The following is a 24243-nucleotide window of genomic DNA, read 5'->3' as shown; positions in this document are numbered from 1 at the left end:
TGCCTGGAAACGTTTTCTCTGCCTTCAGTTCCAGCGGCACATTGGAGGGGACAAAACCAGACTGCCCCAGCTGGTCTGGTTTAGGGCCAGCACTGTCCGGTTCAAACCAAGAGATCTGGCTTCTCCAGCATAAGTTAGCAGCACGGGCAGCACTCGGCCTGTTCCTGGGAGGTGGAGGGGAACAGAGAGGGCAGTTTCCCCAGAGCCCAGCGATTCAGAGGGGCCTGGGCCTCCCCACTGCCGCTGCTGCTATAGAAGCAATGGCAGCAACTGGAGCCTTGGGCCCTTTAAATCGGCACTGCATGCTCCAGGTGGCGCTAAGGGCTGGGGGGGGGAGAGGGGGAATGCGCATTGTGGTACACTCCGGCCGGTGAAGAGGTCCTGGCTACTCCTGGCCCCACCTATTTCGTCCAAGACCTTTGCAAAATTGTTTTTGGTAAATAGCAAACTGGTCAAGAAATGCATCTTTCCGGCCACCAAGAACGTTCAGGATTGTGGATCGGATTTGGCGAATACTTTTGTCCACAAAAAAAAGTCCCTTGACTTTCTTTTAAGACCGTCAACGTTTCCCAGACCTGGAGGAGAGCTCTGAGTAGGCAGGAAATCTGGTCTCTCTCCCCAGTAGAAGATGTGGCCTCCCCCAACTTGTCTCGCTAATTCCCTGGGACCAACATGGCTACAACGGCTCTGCACACAAGGTTTCGTTTTGACATTTGCCAAATGAACCGTTTCCGTATTTCGTTTAGAGACTAGCCCTTCAAAACGACATTTGAAATGTTTCGTTCAACATGCACAAAACGTGTCAGTTTTCCACGTAGGCGACCAGGGAAAAAATCATTTTCAGTTTGAAAAGGGAAGAACGTTTTTCTTCCCCTTTTTTTTTGTTTCCAGTTTGGCCACCAAACTGAGGGATCAGTTATTCGCCCAGTTGTAGCTGTAACACCTGGAGGCCAGCAAAAGGCAGCAACCTGCCAGGGGAGAGTCCTAGTAAGACAAGGCATGCATGCAGTCTGGAGGAGTGAAATCATATCTGGGGCGTGGGGGAGGGGAAATGAAAGGAGGCGATTAGACCTTTCTAATGGACTGGCAGAAGCCCTTCCTACCTCAGCTAGATCTGTCACATACGGATCTCGTGCAAGGGCAGGGCATTTTACAGAAGGGAGCATCATTCTCATTTTACAAATGGGGAAACTGAGGCACAGAAAGGGAGGCTACGTCTATACAGCCAGCTTCTTGCGCAAAAAGCTTTTTGTGGAAGAGATCTTCTGCAAAATCTGCTTGCACAAGAACGCATCCACTCTGCAAAAGTGCATTGGAAAAGAAATGCGCTTTTGCGCAAGAAAGCGTCAACGCTGTATGGATGCTCTCTTGCAAGAAAGCTCTGATTGCCACCAGGTCACCTGTGCTTCTTCCGATAGGCTGTTTTTGCACAAAAAACCCTGTTTCCCATCCCCACACCTTTTTGCGCAAGAGCTCTTGGGCAAAAAGGAGTTATTCCTCGTAGAAAGAGGAATACCTGTACCACAAAGAGCCCTCTGTTCTGTCAATTCACTGTACATTTTCTTGCGCAAAAACGTGCTTGAGGTGTGGACGCTCCGTGGGTTTTTGCGCAAAAACCCTGTAGTGCAGACATTGCCAGAGTGCCTAACCCCAGCTCACACAGCACAATGCAGACCCCCTGACACCCACACGCTAAAATCTCAGGGCATGTCTATTTCGGAAAAACTGACATGATTTTGAAATAACAAAGAGCACGTCTACACAGCAAGCTATTATTTCAAAATAATGGCAAGTTGGAGGACTAATGACACTGACTCCTGTAACCCTCATTTCACAATGGCTACGACTAGACTGGCATGATTTTCCGGAAATGCTTTTAACAGAAAAGTTTTCCGTTAAAAGCATTTTTGGAAAAGAGTGTCTAGATTGGCACGGACGCTTTTCCACAAAAAGTGCTTTTGCGGAAAAGCGTCCGTGTCAATCTAGACGCGCTTGTGCGCAAAAAAGCCCCGATCACCATTTTCACGATCGGGGCTCTTTTGCTCAAAACAAATCTCAGCTGTCTACACTGGCCCTTTTGTGCTAAAGTTTTGCGCAAAAGGGACTTTTGCCCGAACGGGAGCAGCATAGTATTTCCGCAAAAAGCACTGATTTCTTACTGTAGGAAGTCAGTGCTTTTGGGGAAATTCAAGTGGCCAGTGTAGACAGCTGGCAAGTTTTTCCGGAAAAGCGGCTGATTTTCTGGAAAAACTGGCCAGTCTAGACACAGCCAAGGAGTAAGGGAAGCCGGAGGAAGAAGGCTCTTCCTTCCACTTCTTGCTGCACAGACAGCGCCAAAAGCTGAGTTAAGCTATTTCGACTTCAGCAACGCAATTGACGTAGCTGAAGTTGCGTTGCTTATTTCAGCATTAGCCCTGCAGTGTAGACGTGCCCTTAGGGTGGAACCCAGGAGTGCTTGCTCCTTGTCACATGCTCTGGCCATTGGACTGGGCCCTGCCAGAAATGAAGAGAGAGAATTTAGTTATACCAGACAGAGAGCTCCGGGAGAGCTGGTCCTGAAAAGAGACAAAGGGGAGAGAGGAGCCAACTTCTCCTTAGTCTCTTCTGCTTCTCTGAAGTTCCCTCACCCGGTGAACACAATCCTTGTGACATTTCCTGTTAATCTGCCTAACGCCCTAACAGAGCACATGACAGCGCTGGTTTTATTTTTGTGCGCTGAGCTGTAAAGCAGTTCCTTTTGGAAATGTGCAGGTCAGCAGGCAGCCACAAAGGAAGAGGCCTGCACTGGGTGCCATGGAGGGATGGCCCCAAAGTGGAGTTTGCAGGGGGCAGTGCGATCTAGTGGGCAGAGCACTGTCCTGGGACTGAGGAGTCTCTGGTTCAAGTCCCAGCACTGGAGAGGCCACAGCTGTATGATTGTGTCCAGCATTGGACCTCCCACTACGAAAGGAAGTGGACAAATTGGAGAGGGTCCAGCGGAGGGCAAAGAAAATGATGAGGAGGCTGGAGCATGTGAGGGATTTGGGCTTGTTTGTTCTGCAGAAGAGAAGAGTGAGGGGGGATTTGAGAGCAGCCTGCAACTTCCTGAAGGGTGGTTCCAAAGAGGATGGAGAGAGGCTGTTCTCAGTAGTGACGGATGGCAGAACAAGGAGCAATGGTCTCAAGTTGCAGCGGGAGAGGTCGAGGTTGGATACTAGGAAAAACTCTTTCCCTAGGAGGGTGGGGAAGCGCGGGGATGGGTTCCCTAGGGAGGGCGTGGAATCTCCATCCCTAGAGAGTTTTACAGACCCCTGGCTGGGATGATAGAGTTGGGGTTGGCTCTGCCGCTTCTGTGATCCTATGATTCCCAACTGAGCCCTTGGCCTGCTGGGTCACTGCCCAGCTCTGCGCCTAAGTTTTCCCATCTGTAAGATGGGGATAATGCTACTGACCTACTTTCTCAAGTGCTTTGATCTCTACCGATGGAAAGTGCTATGTAAGAGCTAGGTGCTATTATTGGTGGAAGACAGCTGGGTCTATTGTTAAGACACAGATGTGGGAGTTGGGAGCCCGAGTGGTATTCTGAGATGACCCTGGGCAAGTCACTTTACTGCTCCGTGCCTCAGTTTCCCCTTTTGGCTCAGTAGTAGAATAATACCCATCTCACAAGGATACCGCGAGGCAAAATGTATCATAAAGCACTCTGTGACCCTAAGCTGGAGAGAGCTGGAGCAGTATAAAGCCTCGCAAAGAGCTGTGGGATTCTCCATCATACCCTGATCTCCTGCCCCGTCCCAGCAAATTGCTGTCGGCAGCTCTGGTGCCAGGACTGGCGTGGAAGCCTTGATTCCCCGGTGCACTGGCCTGTCGGTGTCACTGGGACTGGTGCACCGTGCTCTCCGTGTGCACAGGTGGAAATGGTTCCACACGGAGGAGAATTACTAGCGCGTCAGGCCCTGCATTGCCATCCTGCCCTAACCCCACTCCTCCTCTGGCTCCCTGGCTCCCTAATGCAGCCGTCACTAGGGAGTCTCAGGCCGGTGACGGGGGCGGGGGGGACACAGTGAGACCAGGCCAGACTCATGGGGCCCTGTCAGCCACACTTTGCACACTGACCTAGCCAGAGGGGAAGATACATCAGCGCTGGGCGTGGCCTCCACAATTTCTCCCCCTCCCCACTGGGCTCCTGAGCCACGGAGCAACCGGGGAATTTACCTCGGCCTCCTGCCTGCTGACGCGATGCCAATAGTCGGCCCAGGAGCGGCCTAGGGCGGCTGCTTTCGGTGAACAGGCCCCAGCGCCCGTCCCTGAGGTGTTCCTTTGCCTCTCCCTGCCCGCTGCTCATGCACACGGCAGCTCCCTTCACCTGGGGGAGCAGATTTTGGGGCCTCGCCAAGTTGCAGGCGACTCACTTGCTTTCCAGGCAATTCAGAAGAGCCATCCACAAAGCATCAAGGAGGGGCAAAAATAGGAGCCGGTGCTGGGGGGAGCAATGTCTCCCTGGTGCCGCTTCCCCCCCTCCCAGAGGCAGTGTGTGTGGGGGGGGGGGGGGGGAGGAATAGGGCTGAGGTTCACCATGGGCAGAGGCTGCTCCGGAAGCAGCCCCTGTCTGCAGGGGTCCCAGAAGGTAGCTGCTTCTCCTCCCCTCTGCAGACAGGCGCTGCTGCCAAGAACAGAGATTGCTGGACTCAGCATGAGCCAGGGCCGAGCAGTCCCGATTCGCGCTGGTCCGGGACGCTGCGCCTCTGTGCCCCGTGGCTCTTACTACATTTAAAATGCAGAGACGCAGCACGTGGCTCCCGGAGCCGTCCTGGCTCAGGCCAACTCCTGGAGCTACCGCCGCTTGCAGCTCTGCAGAGCAGTCCTATCCACTGATTGTACAGTCGTCTGTAGTGACGGCGCGATTCGCTAGATAATCGCCATTCAGCACCCTTAGCATGGGAAGCCACGCTGGATGATCGCAGTGGACCCTTCTGGCTTTGGAATCCACGACTCTGACTATCTTAGCAAAGAGACCGTTCCAAGGTGAATGGATCGGTCCGTGGACACCGACGTGGGGAGCAAACCCATGATAATGGCCTGAGCGGTCCAACAGAGAGGTCCTTCAAGATGCAATGGCTGGAAATGGAAGCGAGATACATGGGAATAAGGCCAGGTTTTTTACCAGCTAGGCATTGGAACAACTCACCATTTGTGGGTTGTGCTGGATTCTCCATCGCTGGCAATTTTAAAATCAAGATGGGGCTTTTTCCCTGAAAGATCTGCTCTAGTTCAAACTGGAATTAGTTCTGGATGTGTCAGACAGGAGGCCAGACTGAATACAGTGACCCCTTCTGACCGTACAAGTCTACGACTCTATAAAAAGGATTTGCTACAGTCTTTGGCTGTTAAGTTCCAGGCAGATTTTTTTGTATTGTCTCTTCCTCCCCGTGCACCCGCCCTCAGTTCTTCTGTGCAATGCATGTCTCCGGGCTTGCCGTGCTCTGACCAAGGGCGTTGTGTTTCTAGGGATCTCTCTGGACGTGGACGCAGACCGCGATGGAGTGGTTGAAAAGAACAACCTCCGGAAGGTAACTTTTGCCTTTGGTTGCGTTGTGCTTTGTGAACTGTGACCCCTTGCTCAGCCCTGGCGTGGGGCCCAGAATGAAATCACTGTCTGATATACTTGGGACTTGTTTCCCTTAGAATCTGTGTGCAGCCAATAGAGCCTACATTTATCCCCCGACAGGCACAGCCTTTGTCGGTCTCAGCCATCTGATGCAGGGCTTGAATTGCAGATTAGGTTGACTGTTTGGCCCAGGAAGCTGGGGGTGGCGGAGTTAGAAGCTGCGTTGCTTTCCAAAGAATAGTAGCATCTGGCATAGAACACAAGGCATCTGACAGAGTCGCTAGGAGCAGCACTATGTAGCTGAGGGGGAGATACATTCTGTGTGGTAATACGCTCAAATGCCTCTGCGAGCCTAGATCAAGGCAGATTAGATGCTCTCACGCTTTGAGACATAGGAGGCAACCTCATGTTTCCGCCTCTGTCTGATGGCGCATGTTCTTCTCAATGGTTATGGCATCTGTGGTCCACTGCCTTTCCATCTTCCACGAAGGGTACGTCTAGACTACAGAGCTTTTCTGGGATACCAGAAAAGCTCTGCCGTGTCCAAGAAACATGTCTACTTTTCCGGAAAAAAAATCGGAAAAGTAGATGCGTTTTTTCAGCATCCCTGTAAACCTCCTTTTACGAGGAAGAAGGGATGTTCCGAAAGAGGGTTTTTTCCAACATTTGGCCCCCTGCAGATGGGCCAAATGTCAGAAAAGCCTCTTTCGGAAGAAAAGTAGAAGAAGATACGCAAATTGCGGTTTGCAATTTGCGTATCTTTTTGCGACTTTACTTTGTAGTGTAGACGGGGCGGCCTGTGAGCCTAGGCAAACTAGGCAGTTGCCTAGGGTACCGCTGGCCTGGGCGCCCGATGATGACATCACAGGGCGCCGGGGCGCCCCGTGATGATGTCCCAGCCATTGACGGCCGTGCAGGCAGGGGCGCCGATCGCACCTCCGCCTAGGGTGCCAGCTGCCACAGCCTGCCTCGAGCCACTCCTGAGTGTAGACACAGCCTAAGTGGTAGCCAGTCAGGGTGTTGTCTGGGAATCTGGTATTTTGACATCAGTACCACATGCCCCAAACCACTTCCACCTTCTTTCCGAAATCAGTGTTTCTACAGTCTGTTGGCTAGTCCTTTCCAGCACATCAGCATTGGCAACTTCTCTCCTGTGATGTTGTGTCAGTACCTTGCTGGTTGCTGTGCTTGGGCTGTGGATGACCCCTACTGGCTTCTGACTGTAAGAACTGCCCAGCGGGGGATGCCTTGAGGGCCCCCATGACAGTGATGGAACAGGTCCTACCGGCTAAGGGAAAGGATGGAAAAGGAAGTGAGTGTTGGGGGAAGGGGCAGTTTCTGGCTAAAGAGCATGGAGGAACAAATTGTTCTCCTTGGCCTCTGAGGATAGGACAAGAAGCAATGGGCTTAAACTGCAGCAGCAGAGGTTTAGGTTGAACATCAAGAAAAACTTCCTGCCTATCAGGATGGTTAAGCATTGGAATAAATTGCCTGGGGGGCGGGGATCTCCATCACTGGAGATATTTAAGAGCAGGTTAGACAGACACCTGTCAGGGATGCTCTAGACAGTGCTTAGTCCTGCTGTGAGGGCAGGGGACTAGACACGATGACCTCTCGAGGTCCCTTCCAGTTCTATGATTCTCTGATTCCTTAACCCTCTCTGTTAATATTCAGCGCATTAAAAAGCACAGCTACATCTGTTTAAAAACATCTGTGGTCCGCAGGAGACTGCAGTGGTCTGTAGGGTGATGCATTTTGAGAATGAAGCAACAGGGGATGGGTAGGGGAATGGTTCATAGCAGGAAAAACAATCCATTGTGGCTAATTTCTTATAACCCATCACCTCTAAGTACCCATTCCCTCCGAGCAGGTTGTTTGCAGACATAGTGAAAGGCAAAAAACAGGACTGTGTAGCCCTTTAAAGACTAACAGGATGGTTTATTAGATGATGAGCTTTCGTGGGTCAGTCCCACTTCCTCAGATCAAATAGTGGAAGAAAATTGTCACAACCATATATACCAAAGGATACAATTAAAAAAATGAACACATATGAAAAGGACAAATCAAATTGCAGAACAGAAGGGGGATGGAGGAGGGGAAAGGGGGGGAGGTAAATGTCTGTGAGCTAATGATATTAGAGGTGATAATTGGGATAATTAGCTTCCCCAATTATCACCTCTAATATCATTAGCTCACAGACATTTACCTCCCCTCCCCCATCCTCCTTCTGTTCTGAAATTTGATTTGTCCTTTTCATATGTGTTCATTTTTTTAATTGTATCCTTTGGTATAGATGGTTGTGACAATTTTCTTCCACTTTTTGATCTGAGGAAGCGGGTCTGGCCCACGAAAGCTCATCACCTATTAAACCATCTTGTTAGTCTTTAAAGTGCTACATAGTCCTGTATTTTGTTTCAGCTGCACCAGACTAACACCACTACATTTCTACCACTATAGTGAATGGCAGATACTGAAGTAGAAGCCACAGCCCCCCAGGAAATGTTTCCATAGCTACGTATTAAAAGAAAGGCTAGATCAGGGGACAGTGCAAACAGGTGAGTGGGTGTCACTTTCTCAGTTCCTCCTCCAGGTCCCATGTAGCTATGCTCACCCACAAGTCACCAGCACGTACGTCATTACAGAATAAGCATGTGCTACCAAGTCAGTAAGCCGCATGCCTTTCCTTATCATCCTCACCCTCTCAAGCCACTCCGTTTTGGATTCAAAACCATCACATTCTTCCTCGTACTAAAAGTGGCCTTCAGTTTGTTCAGGAACTGGGGATGCATGTGTGCAGACTCCATTCTTATCCGTGGGGATTGCCTTCAGCACTGGAACAATAGGCCTCCAACCTCCAGAGCAAAAGAAACACTTTTTTCCTGTGAGTAACAGTTTGATAGACACTAGATTTGGCCACTCGAGGGAAAGATGGGTGTTATATTTTCAGGCTTCCTGGACATGGGGGCCAGACGGGCAAGGAGCCATCCTGCTGGTGAACTGCGACAAAGACAACCCTTTGATCTCTGCGCTGGATTGCAATGATGAAAAAATATTCAGGAAAGAAGGTATAAGCAGCATTTCCTTTTCTGCTTTGCTAATAACGACACAGGTTATCAACGCTGGGAGAACTTTTAAAATCTAATTTACCTTTTCCTTGTCGTGCTGCTGTGGCATTTGCATGGCTGATTAAGAGTCCATTTCACTTTCTAGTCACTTTCACTGTTAAGGTTCTCGTGTGCTGACGCCAACTGCAGTGTTTTGAGCGGCAAAAAACTGCAATGGAATGTGTTATTCAATAAACACTGTGGCTGTGTCTAGACTGGCCAGTTTTTCCAGAAAATCAGCCGCTTTTCCAGAAAAGCTTGCCAGCTGTTTACACTGGCCGCTTGAATTTCCGGAAAAACACTGACGATCTCATGTAAGATTGTCAGTGCTTTTCTGGAAATACTATGCTGCTCCCGTTCGGGCAAAAGTCTTTTTCCAAAAGACTTTTGCGCAAAAGGGCCAGTGAAGACAGCACAGTACTGTTTTCCTCAAAAAAGCCCCGATCGCGAAAATGGCGAACGGGGCTTTTTTACGGAAAAGCGCGTCTAGATTGGCCACGGATGCTTTTCCACAAAAAGTGCTTTTGTGGAAAAACATCCTGCCAATCTAGACGTGCTTTTCCGAAAATGCCTTTAACGGAAAACTTTTCCGTTAAAAGCATTTTGGGAAAATCATGCCAGTGTAGACGTAGCCTGTGTCTGGTAGGATGTAACTTCATTTTTTTACAAAAGTTTCTATGCACTAAACCTGCATGTTGGGCCAGATTTGACCTTCCGGCGAGCGAGGTTCCATCTCGGAAAGCAACTCCATGAACACTGACTCAGCAGAGCTGCATGCCTTGTGTTGGAGGCAGGTCAGATCAGTTTAGGGATGAGTACGTTACATTGCTTAGCATCTCAGCCATGCATGAGCTGGCTTCTCTCCTAGCTCCAGCATCATAAACTGAATCCTTAACTATGTTCCAAGGGGCAGGGCCAAATTCCCTTCTCAGTTTGTTACATCCATGTGAGCCAATTTGCCATGTGAACTGTTGACACTTGCACCTACTCCAGCTCTCTGCCTTTCCACTGATTTCTTCCTATGCTGTGAAACTCCCCACGATATAACATGAACCAATTTCCTTGATGCAGTTGCACAGGAGTAAGAGGGCAGATCTCGAAGATAGTGGAGGTTATGCTGATGCCACTGTGGCAGAATTTGGCCTGCAGCATCTTTATTACCTATTGCTCACTTGTGTCTTGTTACACTGGACGGGCGCTATTATGTTTATTCCACTGTACAGCTGTGACCCAACTAGAGGCAACTGTTTGCATCAGAAATGCTGAATTATTGCCCATGCTAAAGAGATTGGTCTGCCCTTCATTTTGGGCTTGGCCGTGGAATGGTTATGTATGTGACCACGAGTCTTCACACCAGGGATCAGATGCACACAGTGGTGCTTCCTAACATGTAACAGTGCAGTATTGCAGTAGCCACCTTCTGCCTCTCCAGCATCCTCTGTGCACAGTCTTTGGTTTGTGAATTCTCTGACATTTTGGGTGCCCTTTACCATTGTAAAGGGGATATGATAGAGGTCTATAAAATCATGAGTGGTGTGGAGAGGGCTGATAAAGAAAAGTTATTTATTAGTTCCCTAAATAGAAGAATTAGAGGACACCAAATGAAATTAATGGGTAGCAGGTTTAAAACTAATAAAAGAAAGTTCTTCTTCACACAGTGTGTAGTCAACCTGTGGAACTCCTTGCCAGAGGAGGCTGTGAAGGCTAGAACTATAACAGAGTTTAAAGAGAAGCTAGAAAATTTCATGGAGGTTAGGTCCATAAAAGGCTATTAGCCAGGGGATAAAATGGTGTCCTTGGCCTCTGTTTGTCAGAGGCTGGAGAGAGATGGCAGGAGATAAATCGCTTGATCATTGTCTTCGGTCCACCCTCTCTGGGGCACCTGGTGCTGGCCACTGTCGGCAGACAGGATACTGGGCTAGAAGGACCTTTGGTCTGACCCAGTACGGCCGTTCTTATGTTATGTTCTTATTGTTCTTTTCGTGGATTGCCTACATTGCCTCTTCTGGTTTTCCTAGTCTGGCCCACACACCCAACTCTGTGTTCCTTGACCATTAATCTGCCACCCACCGCTGTTAGTAAATACTTTACTAACCTCGGAAAGGGTAGTCACGCCGGGGCAATGTTGTATCCGATGTCCTGCCTTCATTTGCCTTTGTTGTTTTTAACCCCAGATTTGCAGGACATGTCTCGGATGATCTTGAGAACCGAAGGCCCCCAAAGACTTCCTGCTGGGTATGAAATGGTTCTCTACATTCCTATGTCTGACTCGGACAAAGTCGGAGTCTTTTATGTGGAGAGTAAGTGACTCCTCTTTTCTTTCTCTTCCCCTTCCCCCTGTTTCATGATGCTTTTGTCCTCTCTGGGGTTACAAACTCTTCTTTTTCGTTTGCTTTGTTTCCTGTATGCACTTTATTACCGTTTTCCACGCTCATCCCTAGCACTGATACAATCCACCCATCAGGAACCACTCGCCCACCTGGCAGCTGTTCATTGCTCTAGCACTTCTCTAGCGGCTCCATCATTTCCCCCAGAATTTAAATTCCGATCTTGCTCGGGCTGGTATCAATCGGGAGTCACTGGAGTTACACTAATAGGGCTATGTGTAGACTACAGGCTTCTTGTGCAAGAAGCTTTTTTCAGAAGAGATCTTCAGGAAAAAATTTCTTGCAAGAAAGAGCGTCCACACTGCAAAAGTGCATCGAAAAAGCGATCTGCTTTTTCGAAAGAGAGCATCCACACTGAATGGACGCTCTCTCGCATGTAAGCTCTGATTGCTATGGATGGAGTGGCTACCAGGGCACCTCTGCTTTTGCCTCTTCCCTCTTCTTCAGAAAGAACTCCCTTTTCCCTGTCCACACATGGCTTTTTGCAAAAGAGCTCTTTCGCCAAAAGGCTTCTTCCTCATAGAACGAGGATTACCAATTGCGCAAAAAGCCGTCTGTTCTTTTGATTTACTGTCGAAAGAACGTGCTTGCAGTGTGGATGTAACTCCAGTTTTGTCAGAAAAAAACAGCCAAGTGTGTTAGGAGCCGGGTGGGCAGGCAGCCTAGCTCAGTTCTGGCTCATGCTGGGTCCAGGAACTCAGATACCATCCCAACTTGGACAGGGGCTGCTACCACCCCGTGCTGCTGCCTTTGTACCAGAGGCGGCAGTGTGAGGTGGCAGGCAGCTGGTCTGCAAGGGGAGCTGTTTTTAAACTGGTTTTTAAACTGGCTCCCCTCGCGGACCTGCTCCCACCTGACACCCCACGCTGCTGCCTCTGATACAGCAGCAGCAGCAGTGCGGTGTGGCAGGGGGCTCCTCAGGAGTGGGGCTGGAGCGCACTGGCTACTGGCCTCACCCCTGGGGAGTATAGAATAGTCGATTAATCAATAAGAATTCATGAGGTTACTCGACTATTCAATTAACCGATATTTAACGTCCCTATTCTTAAACTTGGTGTTTTTAAGGGACCTTTCTAAGAGGCAGGTGTGATAGGCTGGGTCATCTGAGATCCCCTTGGGCTGTCTCCCAGTGGGTGATCATACCACTGAGCCTGCCAACCTGCCCTCTGGGGCACCCCACCACCCCCACTCTGTCAATTCTGACAGCCCAGGGGATCCCTGTGATCCAACCCATCTCAGCGGGACTTTCTCAGGTTTTATTACCATTTTCATTTGCTTTATGTTAAGGCCATTGTGTTGGGGGCATACATGTAATCCTGCTGTGAGGGCAGGGGACGGGACTCGATAGCCTCTCGAGGTCCCTTTTGGTTCTAGTGTTCTATGGTTCTATTATTCTGATCAGCTAGCTGTTGGCCTGAAAGAGAGAGAGAGAGAGAGAATTATCATCTCAACAATGGCAAATCAAGAGGTTAAGCGATTTGCTCCAGGATACACTGATTTTTGGGTTCGGTGGCTGAAATCAGCCCCCCGCCCAATTGTTTTGGGTTGAGTGTAACATTTCTTTTCAGCCTAGAGCATCTGTACCCCTTTTCTGTAGAGCCCTGTAAATCTGTGGCTATCTTCTTTATATCCATGGGTGTGGATGTGGATATCTGCGGCCCATTTTTATGGATACAGATGCAGATGTGGATATCAATTTTGTACCTAGAACCCTGCCGATTTGTGGATATCTGCTGTGTAATCACAGATATCTGGATCCACGGATGTAGATGCAGATATCCACAGCTCATTTGTGCTGATACAGACGCGGATGCGGGTACAACATTTCGTATCCGCACTGGGCTCTATTTTGCTGTTTGTTATTAAATGTGGCTGCATTTCCAAATGCAGTTCTGTTGCACTATATAATTTTGAAGACAAAACGTTGTGAAGTGGCTTGAAACTACATTTTTTTTGGTGAAGAATGTATTCACCGGAAAAAAAATTCACCCAACTCTTGGTCCACTGTCTTAGCCACAGGGTCATGCTTCCTCTCTAAGATACAGTCCAAGATTCCTTAACTAGCTCACTCTGGGATCACTATGCAGATGCTGCTAGGGCTGATGGCCTGTGATATACAGGAGATCAAGCTAGCTGGTCTGGCAGTGTCTTCTGGCCTTAAACTCAATGGTGTTATATGAGTATTATCCTAAATACCTGAAAGGACAAAATGCAAACCCTGGAAGTAGCAGAGATGGGAGTAGTCATGGCAGCTTCTTGTGGGCAGAGATGCTTCTAAAGCTGATCCAGTAGTGTTATCTGGGACCAAGCCTGAAATGTGGTTATGATCCTGGCGTCAAAAGGCCGCAAAGCGCCATCCAAAGCTTGGAACACAAAGTGCCTCTAAAACCCGGCAATCGCAACACTGAGGGTATGTCTAGACTACAGGGTTTTGTCGACAGAAGTTTTGTCGACAGATACTGTCGACAAAGCTTCTGTCGACAAAGAGCATCTAGACTACATCCAGTTCTGTCGACAAAGCAAGCCGCTTTGTCGACATAACCGTGTGGACGCAAAGGACAGTGTAGATGCAATAATGCCTTCTATCGACAGAACTCTGTCGACAAAAGGCGTTATTCCTCGCAGAATAAGGTTTACATACGTCAACAAAACTCAGCAGTTTTGTCGACGTTACGTCGACATAACTCAAAGGCAGTGTGGACGCAGGTATCGTTTTGTCGACAAAAGTCCACTTTTGTCGACAAAACCCTGTAGTCTAGACACACCCTGAAAGAACAGTGGAAATGGGGAAGGGATTTAAACAAAAATCTTTCTCTGCAGATCATGTGAGGTCACAGCTAGTCAGTGCACGATCACAGCATGACTCTCAAGGGCACAAAGAGCCCTGACTCTCCGGGACTGACATCTAAGAACCTGGCTTGGCAGGATTTCATGGAGCCATTCCCTTAGCTCAAATGACAGTGCACTGGCCTAGAAAGCTGGATACTTGGGCTCCTAACCCCTCCACTTAATTAACTTATTAGCAGGCTAGTTAAAACACTAGCAACAGTCTCTGTTGTGTCTGTAGAGCACAACAGGAGTGATTGACTCCTGGGGGAATTCTGTGCCACATTTAAACTACAATAGAGAAGGGTATTTTCTGCACCACTCAGAAGCAGTCCAAAGGCACGGGAGATCCAAGGAAGGGAGGAACCTGGATTGTTGTTCCATGTGTGTGGGAGAAGTAGCAAAGGGAAGCTTTTTTTGGGGGGGGGATTGTTAGGGGTTTGGGGAGTCTCCCCATCCAGACCCTGGCAGATCCCTAGCTTATCCCATTAAGTCTGGCACATCTGCCCCTGTCCCTGTGTCCCTGCACTTCTGCTCCACCACCCCTCTTCCCTACATCCCCCTGTGTCCCTGTACTTCTCTTCCCCATCTCCACATCGCCCTGCAGCTCTCCCGTCCCTGCCCCCATCTGGTCCTGCACCCTCTGCCCTCCATCCAACATGGCTCTGCAGCCAAGGATTTCCCTACACGCCCCCCATGGGGGGGTGTATGCCCCCCTGAATTTCCCCAACACCCCCCCAGTTTTGTGTACTATGGTGCCATACAGCCCACCTTCACCCTCACGATCTCACCCCTCATCAGCCCTGACACCCCCCCTGTAAATTTGAACACCCCCCCTAATTTCAATTCCTGGGGAGGCTACTGTCTGCAGCCCTTCTCACATTCAGCAGCTGACTCATGCCCTAGTCCAGTGGTCCCCAACGCGGTGCCCGTGGGTGCCCTGGCGCCCGCTGGGGCATTTATGAGCGCTCGCCTAGTGGCCAGGCAGGCACGGCCCCCGCGTGCCCGGCAGCCCCAAAAGGTTGGGGACCACTGCCTTAGTCTGTCCCTCCCCTCAGCCTCCAGAACCCGTCTGTGATGCCCCTAGCAGTGCCACCTACCCCGCTCTCGGTCCTACGCCTCCTCTGTGAAGGACACGCTCTCTCTCCTGGCATTGGGCAGCCACTGGTGGACAAAAGGTGTAACTGCTGCCCCTCTCCAGCAACGCCGATATTTGGCGGAGGAAAAAAAAATCTGCAGGAGATCTGAATTCTGCAGGGGTAACAATGGGTCTCAAACTATGCCCGTCGTGTGGGCCCTAGAACTAAAGATGTTGAGACCCAAACATGGAAGGCCTATGGGTGAGAGGGGAAAGGAGCCCCCAAAATTACATAGCAGGAGAGGATGTGCTACAGGAAAGTCTATTTTTTCTAAATATCTCCACTCTCCCTCCCTCCTCCCCTTCCCCCACTTTTTTTTCTAGATCCTTTCTTCGGTCAGCGTTACATCCATGTCCTGGGCAGGCAGAAGCTGTATCACGTGGTGAAATACACAGGAGGATCGGCAGAGCTGGAGTTCTTTGTGGAGGGTCTCCGCTTCCCAGATGACACCTTCTCTGGCCTGGTCTCCATCCATATCAGCCTTCTAGAGTCATTAACTGAGGTTTGGACATGGTAGGGAGGGGCGGGCAGGGCATGATGTCACTGGGAAGCCGGAAGTTAAACGGCGTGAGTTTTGCAGCCCTGCAAAACCAGCAAAGGGCAGCCTGGGCTAGTGAGTGGGCCAGAGGAAAGTGCCCCCCCTTTGTCTCAGTGGGCTGCAAGATGGAGAGGCAGTGGTGGGCAACGTGCTGGGAGAGAGGGGGAGGAGGAGAAGGGCTCCAGTGCCCCAGCATGCGAGAGGCGTGGGGAAAGAGGGCAGAGAACGGGCACTCCCAGTGGGCTGCACGTGGCCATCGGCTGCCCAGCGCTGCTACAGACACAGCAAGCTGTGGAGTTCAGTCAGCCGGCATGATGCATCCTGAGGTATCTCGGTTGACATCAGCGCGATGGATTTACCGGCAGCCCAAGAACAGGGTCACGTGTCTGTGAATGACGTTTGCTTCCAAGTGAGCTCTTGTACCTCCTGGGACTTACAGTGACCGTTGCCTGGGGAACCAGACCTGGGCTATTGACCCTTCAGCCTGCAGGTCGCCCCTTCCCAGCCGGTCCAAGTGGTAGGTTGGTGTCAGAGTCTGAGGCGAGTTGGGGGGGTCTCGGTTCAGTTTTTCACGCATAGACTCTGTATCACCGCATGGTTGGCACTGGTCAGTTCCCTCGCGGACAGCCTCCCCAGCGAGGCCAAGGAGCAAACGGGCCATAGACACTAAGCCTATGTCTACCCTAGAGCCTCTTGCACAAAAATATATGTAAATGAGGCGAAGCGAGGCAGATCGCCACGCCTCATTTGCATAATTAACAAGGCCCCGCTTTTGCGCAAAACCCCCTCTTGCGCAGGAGCCGCTCATCTGCGTTCTTTGCTGGACCTGGGAATTATAGCCCTAGAAATGTGCACTTCCCTGGCATTTTTGCACAAAACCGGAGCCTCATTAATTATGCAAATGAGGCACTGCAATAGTCCATCCTTCGCCTCATTTGCGTATTTTTTGCGCAAAACGGGGGCAGTGTAGACAGAGCCTAAGCTGCTCTTATCCCACCTTACAGTGATCATCCCAACGGAGCACTGGCTGAACAGTGCCCGGTACCCAGCCTGTGGCTATAACGTTAGACTATGGCTGTGCATTGGGGGCATCATTTACCCGTCGCCAGATAAAGCAGATGCAAAATGCTACTAAATCAGGGTTTGATTCTGACCACTGCCGCCATGTAAATGAGGCACACTTCCCCGGGAGTCCTGCCAGCGCAAAACTGGCGCGAGTGAGATCAGAATTCACTCCCAAGCATTTCGGCATCCTCCCACCAGCTGCAGCGTTTTGCAGTCACTCTGCAGGGGCACATGACACCTCCCGGTGGGGATGCATCACGTTTTCCGTCTCCCAGGCGGCAGCGTCCTTCAGCGCTTAGTTCTCACCTTGGCAAAGCGACTGACGTCTCTGCGAAGCGAAGGGCCAACGGTGGAAATCTAGCTTAATGAAATCTGGGGTGGGGAGGGAGCCCGCACTGATTCTTAATACTCGGCTGCAGGAGTGCTTCTATTTTAGAGGGAATGAAAACCCCATGCCAAGACCGCAAAGGATTTAAAGTGCCATGGCTCCGGGGGGTTGCGACGGGAGTGGCGGGAGACACATAACCTCTCTCTCCAGTGGCTGCCCCCACTGTAGGAAACTCCCCCTACCGTTCCCTTTGAGATCTGCAGACATTCGGGTTCATCTGGGGGCTTCCCAAGCTGGGTCCAGCTTGAAGCTGGTGTGAGCCAGGCTCTTCCCGGATAGAGCTGTTATGTAACAGAAGAGGGAGCTGCTGATGTTAAAACTCAACACGTCACTTAGCACATCTAAGGTGCCAGTTTTACATTGGCCTGAGGCTGGAGGTTTTTATTTCAAAGTCCTTTTTTTGTTTTAAGTGATCAGTGTCTTTTGGGAGGACTCCCTCCCACCCCCTTCCCCCCGCCAGCTCCCAGAGGCTTAGAGGGAGCTGAATGTTAGGGCAAGACAGACCAGCTAATGAAACTTTACCTCTCACTCCCGGGCTCAGCCCTCCTCTGAGACTAGACTCTGCTGCTGCATGGAATGGACATGCATGGGAGGTTGGCTCTGTGATCTCCCCTCTGGGATCGCACCGCTTACAGCACACAGCTGGCTGGCTGGCTGCCACGAGGTCATAGAGAAAGATGAGAATTCCACTGTCTTTGGGCAACGCTGGACCTGGGAATTATAGCCCCAGAAATGTGCACTTCCCTGGCATTTCCCTACCTAGACAGTATCAAAGCAGAGCGCTCTGTAGCTGCCTAATGCAAATAAGCAACCGCCCATGGGTTAAGGAGTTCCTAGACTGCGACATACAATTCCAAATTAAAGGAGTTTCCCTAGACGTAGGGTCAGTGCCCCTCATGTGCCTGGAGCACCAGTGCCAACACCCCACTGCAGAGGGGTGAGCCCCGAGGATCATGGGCCAAGCCAAGGCAAGCTGCCATCCGGTTCCAGCCTGTAGTTCCCCACCCCTGCTATCCATCCGTTGTGTACCCTTCCTGCTCCCCCATCGCCCAATCAACATGCTGACTGTGCGATGTTGTGCTTCCCCTCCAGGGAATCCCCCGAGCTCCGATTTTCACAGACACGGTCGTTTTCCGAGTGGCTCCGTGGATAATGACTCCAAACACCTTGGCACCGGTGAACATTTTCGTGTGCAGGTAAAGAGCCAGTGACAAAGCCTGCCTATATCTGCCTGCTTGTTGCTAGCATGGCGACGTGTGTCTTGCGATATGAATGATTGCGGGGCAGAGTGCAAGGGCGGGCAAAACCTGGACCTCTCCCACCACAACTTGAGACCATTGCTCCTTGTTCTGCCATCTGTCACTACTGAGAACAGCCTCTCTCCAGCCTCTTTGGAACCTCCCTTCAGGAAGTTGAAGGCTGCTACCAAATCCCCCCTCACTCTTCGCTTCTGCAGACTAAACAAACACAAATCCCTCAGTCTCTCCTCATAGGTCATGTGCTCCAGCCCCCTCATCATTTTAGTCGCCTTCCGCTGGACCCTCTCCAATACGTCCACATCCTTTCTATAGTGGGGCGCCCAGAACTGGACACAACATTCCAGATGTGGCCTCCGAACAAAGGGGAATACAGGCAGTCCCCGGGTTACGTACAAGATAGGGACTGTAAGTTTGTTGTTAAGTTGAATTTGTATGTAAGTCGGAACTGGTACATATTGTAGGGGAAACTCTAGCCAAACATTTCTCCAGAGCTCAGTTTTATTCTCCCACACCTCACTTCTCTCAGTCCTTTATTCTCAAGCTGAGGTGTGTGCTGAGAAAAGCCGCTCCGCGTCTCCCTGGTCTGCTTGGGGGGGCCCTAGCTTTGCGTCTCCCTGGTCTGCTGGGGGGAAGCAGCTAGTGCGGGGTTGCCTCACCCCGTTTGTAAGTAGGGATCCGATGTAAGTCGGATCCATGTAACCCGGGGACTGCCTGTAATCACTTCTCTGGATCTGCTGGCAATGCTCTTCCAGTGCATCCTAATATGCCATTAGCCTTCTTGGCTACAAGGACACACTGTTGACTCATATCCAGCTTCTCATCCACTGTAACCCCAGGTCCTTTTCTGCTGAATTGCTACTTAGCCATTCGGTCCCCAGCCTGTAACAGTGCTTGGGATTCTTCCGTCTCAAGTGCAGGACTCTACACGTATCCCTGTTGAACCTCATCAGATTTCTTGTGGCCCAATCCTCTAATCTGTCCAGGTCACTGTGGACCCTCTCCCTACCCTCCAGCGTATCTACCTCTCCCCCTAGCTTAGTGTCATCTGCGAAATTGCTGAGGGTGGGGTGCAATCCATCCCCTCATCTAGGTCATTAATAAAGATGTTGAACAAAACTGGTCCAGGAACTGATCCTTGGGGCACTCCGCTAGAAACCGACCACCAACCTGACATCGAGCCGTTGATCACTACCCGTTGGGCCCACAGTCTAGCCAGCTTTCTATCTCGTGTTCTCAGTAGGAAAACAGTTTTCATCTGAAAGCCACTTGAAATATTGATGTGTCCTCCCTCAAGAACAGCTCAGAGTAGGAGAAATCTAATTGAGAAAAGATATAAAATGATCCAGTGTCTGATGGCTCAGTCATTGGGATCATCTAGTTTGACCTCCTGTTTACACAGACTATAGTTCCCCTCTCCCCCAAATTCCTAGATCAGATCTCTTAGGCTATGTCTACACTGTGGGAGGAGGGGGGGTTTTCAGAAGTAGATATGAAAATTGCGTATCTTTTTCCGCTTGTTTTTTCGGAAGAGGCTTTTCCGACATTTGGCCCGTCTGCACAGGGCCAAATGTTGGAAAACCCTCCTCTTTCAGAACATCCCTTATTCCTCATAAAATGAGGAATACAGGGATGCCGAAAGAACGCACCCACTTTTTCAGAAGCTGTTCCAAAAAAGCGGACACGTTCCCTGGACACGGTAAAGTTTTTCCGGGGTATCACCAATGTCCCGGAAAAACTCTGCAGTCTAGACATAGACTTACAAAAAATATTCAAACTCGAGTTAAAAATTGTCAGTGATGGAGAACTCACCATGACGTTCGGTAAGTTGTCCCAATGGTTAATTACCCTCAATGCTAAAAATGTGTGCCTTATTTCCATTCTGAATGTGTTTAGCTTCAGGTTCTAGCTGTTGAATCAAGTTAGACCTTTCTCTGCTAGACTGAAGAGCGCCTTATTAAATATATTTATTCCCCATGACTAATAGATTAAGAAGCCATTGTATAATTTTCTGTATGTTACACTAAATAGATGGAGCTCTTTGAATTGATCGTTGGAAGGCAGTGGCTCTCAACCATTCCAGACTACTGCTCCCCTTTCTGGAGTCTGATTTGTCTTGCCTACCTCCAAGTTTTGCCCCACTTAAACTACTTTTTTACAAGATCAGACGTAAAATTCAAGACTGTCACAGCACATTAGTATTGAAAAATTGCTGACTTCCTCATTTTTACGATATTAGTATAAAAGAAAATCATTTGGAATATAAATATTGTACTTGCTTTTCAGTGTATAGTGTATTGCAGGGCTACTTAACACACGGCCCACTCAACATTCGGCCCTCAGGTAGGAGCTGAAACAAAAAAGTAGTCAATATAATGGTCTTCTGGGGCATGTCTACACTACAAAGTTAGTTCGAACTAACGGACATTAGTTCAAACTAACTTTCATAGGCGCTACACTAGCGCTCCGTTAGTTCGAATTTAATTCGAACTAACGAAGCGCTTAGTTCGAACTAGGTAATCCTCATTCCATGAGGATTAAGCCTAGTTCGAACTTACTAGTTCGAATTAAGGGCTGTGTAGACCCTTAATTCGAACTAGTGGGAGGCTAGCCCTCCCCAGGTTTCCCTGGTGGCCACTCTGGCCAACACCAGGGAAACTCTACTGCCCCCCTCCCAGCCCCGGACCCCTTAAAGGGGCACGGGCTGGCTACGGTGCCCGTGCCAGGTGCAAGCCTGCCAGCACCCAGCCAGCAGACCCTGCACCTGGCACAGCTCGAGCCACCCACCCGATGCCCCCCAGCCCTCCCCCTCTTCCCGGGACCAGGCTGGCGGCTCCCGGGAGCTTGCCCGGGACCGCAAGAGGCGGGCACCCGCCTGGGCTAGTGCAGACATCGTGGACCTCGTCCATGATCTCCGCACTAGGCACAGGAAAGTGGCCGGCTAGGGCAGGAGAGCTGCCAGCCTGGCCACCCAGGAGCAGGTGCGCATGAAAATCAAGGGGGTCCACTGAGACCCCCGACCCTGAGCCCTGAGCTTACAATGGCCATCCTGGGTCAGACCAAAGGTCCATCTAGCCCAGTAGCCTGTCTGCCGACAGCGGCCAACCCTAGGGACCCTGGAGGGGATGGACCGAAGACAGTGACCAAGCCATTTGTCTCGTGCCATCCCTCTCCAGTCTTCCACAAACCTTGGGCAGGGACACCACTCCTACCCCCTGGCTAATACCATTCCATGGACCCAGCCTCCATGACTTGATCTCACTTCCCTTTAAACTCTGTTCTAGTTCTAGCCTTCACAGCCTCCTGCAGCAAGGAGTTCCACAGGTTGACTCTTTGCTTTGTGAAGAACAACTTTCTGTTACTAGTTTGAAGCCTGCTACCCATTCCTTTCCTTTGGTGTCCTCTAGTCCTTCTTTATGGGAACTAATGAAGAACTTTTCTGTATGCACCCTCTCCACCCCACTCCTGCTTTTAGAGACCTCTATCCTGTCCCCCCTCCGTCTCCTCTTTTCTAAGCTGAAAAGTCCCAGTCTCTTTAGCCTCTCTTCATATGGGACCTGTTCCCAACCCCTGATCATTTTAGTTGCCCTCCCCTCTCCCAGCCTCTCTCTTCCCCTCTCCCACCTCCTTTTCCCAGTCTCCCCCAGTTTTGTTCAATAAAGACAGATTCCATTTTTGAACACAATTGTCCTTTATTTTGTACATCAAGAAAAGGGGCTTGGGAAGGGTAAGTGGAAGGAGGTGAGGGAGGAATGGGGCACGAGCCCCCGATGGGGAGGACTGGGCTGGCTCTGCGGGCTTTTGGGGGTGGAAGCTCTCCTGCAGCCCCCCAATTGCCCCCTCTCCCCAGATGGCAGCCTGCGGCAAGTGCAGCCGGGCTGATGGCCGAGTGTTGTGATGTGCCAAGTGTGGGTACTCCGGGCACTCCAAGCCAGGACTGCTTTGCAAGCGGGGCACCCCTGAGAACTGTCTGTCCGGGGTGGGGGTCGGGACCCTTTAAGCGCAGCCCTCGGCTAGCCTGAGACAGCATCTCCACGCTCGAAGTCCTCATCTGATGCCCTGCCAGCACTGCTTCCGGCCATCCTTAACCCCGGTTCAGGGTCCACTCTGTGTGGACATGCTAGTTCGAATTAGCAAAACGCTAATTCAAACTAGTTTTTTAGTCTGGATCTGTTAGTTCGAATTAGCTTAGTTCGAATTAACGTTGTAGTGTAGACATACCCCTGTTGATATGCATTTTAGTAGTTAATTTTCTGGACTGTCATTGCTCATTAAAAGTGCTGTCCTGTGTGTGGAAATTGGGTAAATATTGCATTTTATTAATATCACCAGAACTGACTTAAGTGGGGCCTGTGTGGTGTGTAGTCTTGCAAGTAGGTATTTGCATATATTTGCATATATATTTGCATGTCTATGCAACCACACTTAAGGTGCGGCCCTCGGCATGTGCTGTGAGTATCAGTGTGGCCCCTGGGGCTTCCAAAGTTGAGTTGCCCTGGTGTATTGTCTATATGAAATTTTAGTTTGTGCTGACTTGGCTTCTTATGTAGCCTGTTGTAAAACAAAGCGAGTGTTTAGATGAATTGATGTAGCCCTGGGAGAACTTTGCAGATTCCTGGGGGGGGGATGTACTGCTGGTGGACAGTCATTGCTATAAGGCATCTTTTCTAGTCCTTTAGATCATTCAGTACATCAGAGGTCCCAGCCCAAAATCTAAAACTTCCCATCAGAATCCGGAGTGGCCATATGCTGCCAACAGCACAGCCTGCTGTGTTATCAGCCTGGCCTCGGAGCTGTGATCAGAACCGTACACGTCCTCTCTACAGCCTTACCGCTGACAGGATTTAACCCCCGCGTCCATGGCCTAGCTAGGAAAGAGGTCGGAACCGCCAGGGACAATTCACTTTCAAGGGCCTGAGGAAAGGGATGTAATTTTCTTCCCCTTCTGTGAGCTTGCTCCCCGCCTCCCCCCCCCCCACACACACACACACCTCCTCTTCCAATGTCTTCCCCGTCCCTTTGTTTTCACAGTGTGAAGGATAATTATCTGTTCCTGAAGGAGGTGAAGAGTTTAGTGAGCAAAGCAAGCTGCGACCTGAAGGTCTGCTTTGGGTACATGAACCGTGGAGACCGCTGGATGCAGGTGAGGTGGCTGAGGTGATGCCGGGGTGCAGGGAGGGCCACCCAGAGGAACAGGCTGGGGGCATGAGGAGGCACCCTATTTAGCAATTAAGATTTTGGCAGGGGCATAGGTCACCAAAACAGAGGCTTTTCCTTTTGTACATGAAACAATTCCAGAGTTAAAACTTGCCAGCCAGGAGAGGTTGTTTAAATGAGGCTGGTTTGGCTTAGTCTCCATGGCAGGGCTTGCTCAGTCTGGCGTCAGATCCTGCCTCAGTTTCCCCTTCCTTGTTGACCTCTGACCGGACTCACAGTCCTTTGCCGCTCTCCTCGTTGAGGCTCCTCCCCTCCTGCTCCTTGCAGGTCTCTCTGCCAGGCACTCACTGGCAGCTCCAGAGAGTTCTCATCTCCCTGGCCTCGCTCCCTTCCTAAAAGGGAGTTGCCAGGCCCCTGGGCAGGTGAACAGGGAAGCTCCAGGCTCCTGGAAGGGGCGGAACTTCAGGCAGCAGGGACGGGGCTGGGGGCTAGTTTTCCCCAGCCACCCTTTCAGGGCTGCCTGGGATTCTGATGGTGATTTAAAGGGTCCAGGGCAGATGCCCCTTTCCCCTTCCCCCCCCCCCCCCCCCGTCGATGGTCCAGAGGGCCCAGCACTGCCGCTGGCCTGCCATGGGGTCACCACATGGGTGTGGAGCTGGACCACAGGCAGCGGCTGGAGGATGCAAGTGGCAAGTACCTACCGCCACCTCTCTTGCAATTTAAAAGGGGCAGGGAGCTGCCAGGCCCGTCCGCGCTATTGCGGCAGCACACAGGAGCTCGGGGCTCTTTTAAGTAG

The 24243-nt window shown here is 50.6% G+C and overlaps 1 protein-coding gene across 1 annotated transcript in view; it reads left to right on the top strand.

Moving 5' to 3' along the window:
• Positions 1 to 24243, top strand: part of LOC102445544 (protein-arginine deiminase type-2) — an 87245-nt gene that overhangs the window by 30598 nt on the left and 32404 nt on the right. Inside the window, exons 4-9 of the mRNA XM_075906208.1 lie at positions 5488 to 5549; positions 8535 to 8652; positions 10866 to 10991; positions 15367 to 15545; positions 18127 to 18230; positions 23322 to 23433. Coding sequence (XP_075762323.1) covers positions 5488 to 5549; positions 8535 to 8652; positions 10866 to 10991; positions 15367 to 15545; positions 18127 to 18230; positions 23322 to 23433 — 701 coding nt within the window. The remainder of the gene's footprint in view (positions 1 to 5487; positions 5550 to 8534; positions 8653 to 10865; positions 10992 to 15366; positions 15546 to 18126; positions 18231 to 23321; positions 23434 to 24243) is intronic.

This window comes from Pelodiscus sinensis, chromosome 23 (assembly GCF_049634645.1).
Source record: "Pelodiscus sinensis isolate JC-2024 chromosome 23, ASM4963464v1, whole genome shotgun sequence".
In the NCBI taxonomy this organism is placed as follows: Eukaryota; Metazoa; Chordata; order Testudines; family Trionychidae; genus Pelodiscus; species Pelodiscus sinensis.
The sequence above is the reverse complement of the archived record's forward strand: the minus strand, read 5'-3'. Positions and strand labels throughout refer to the sequence as shown.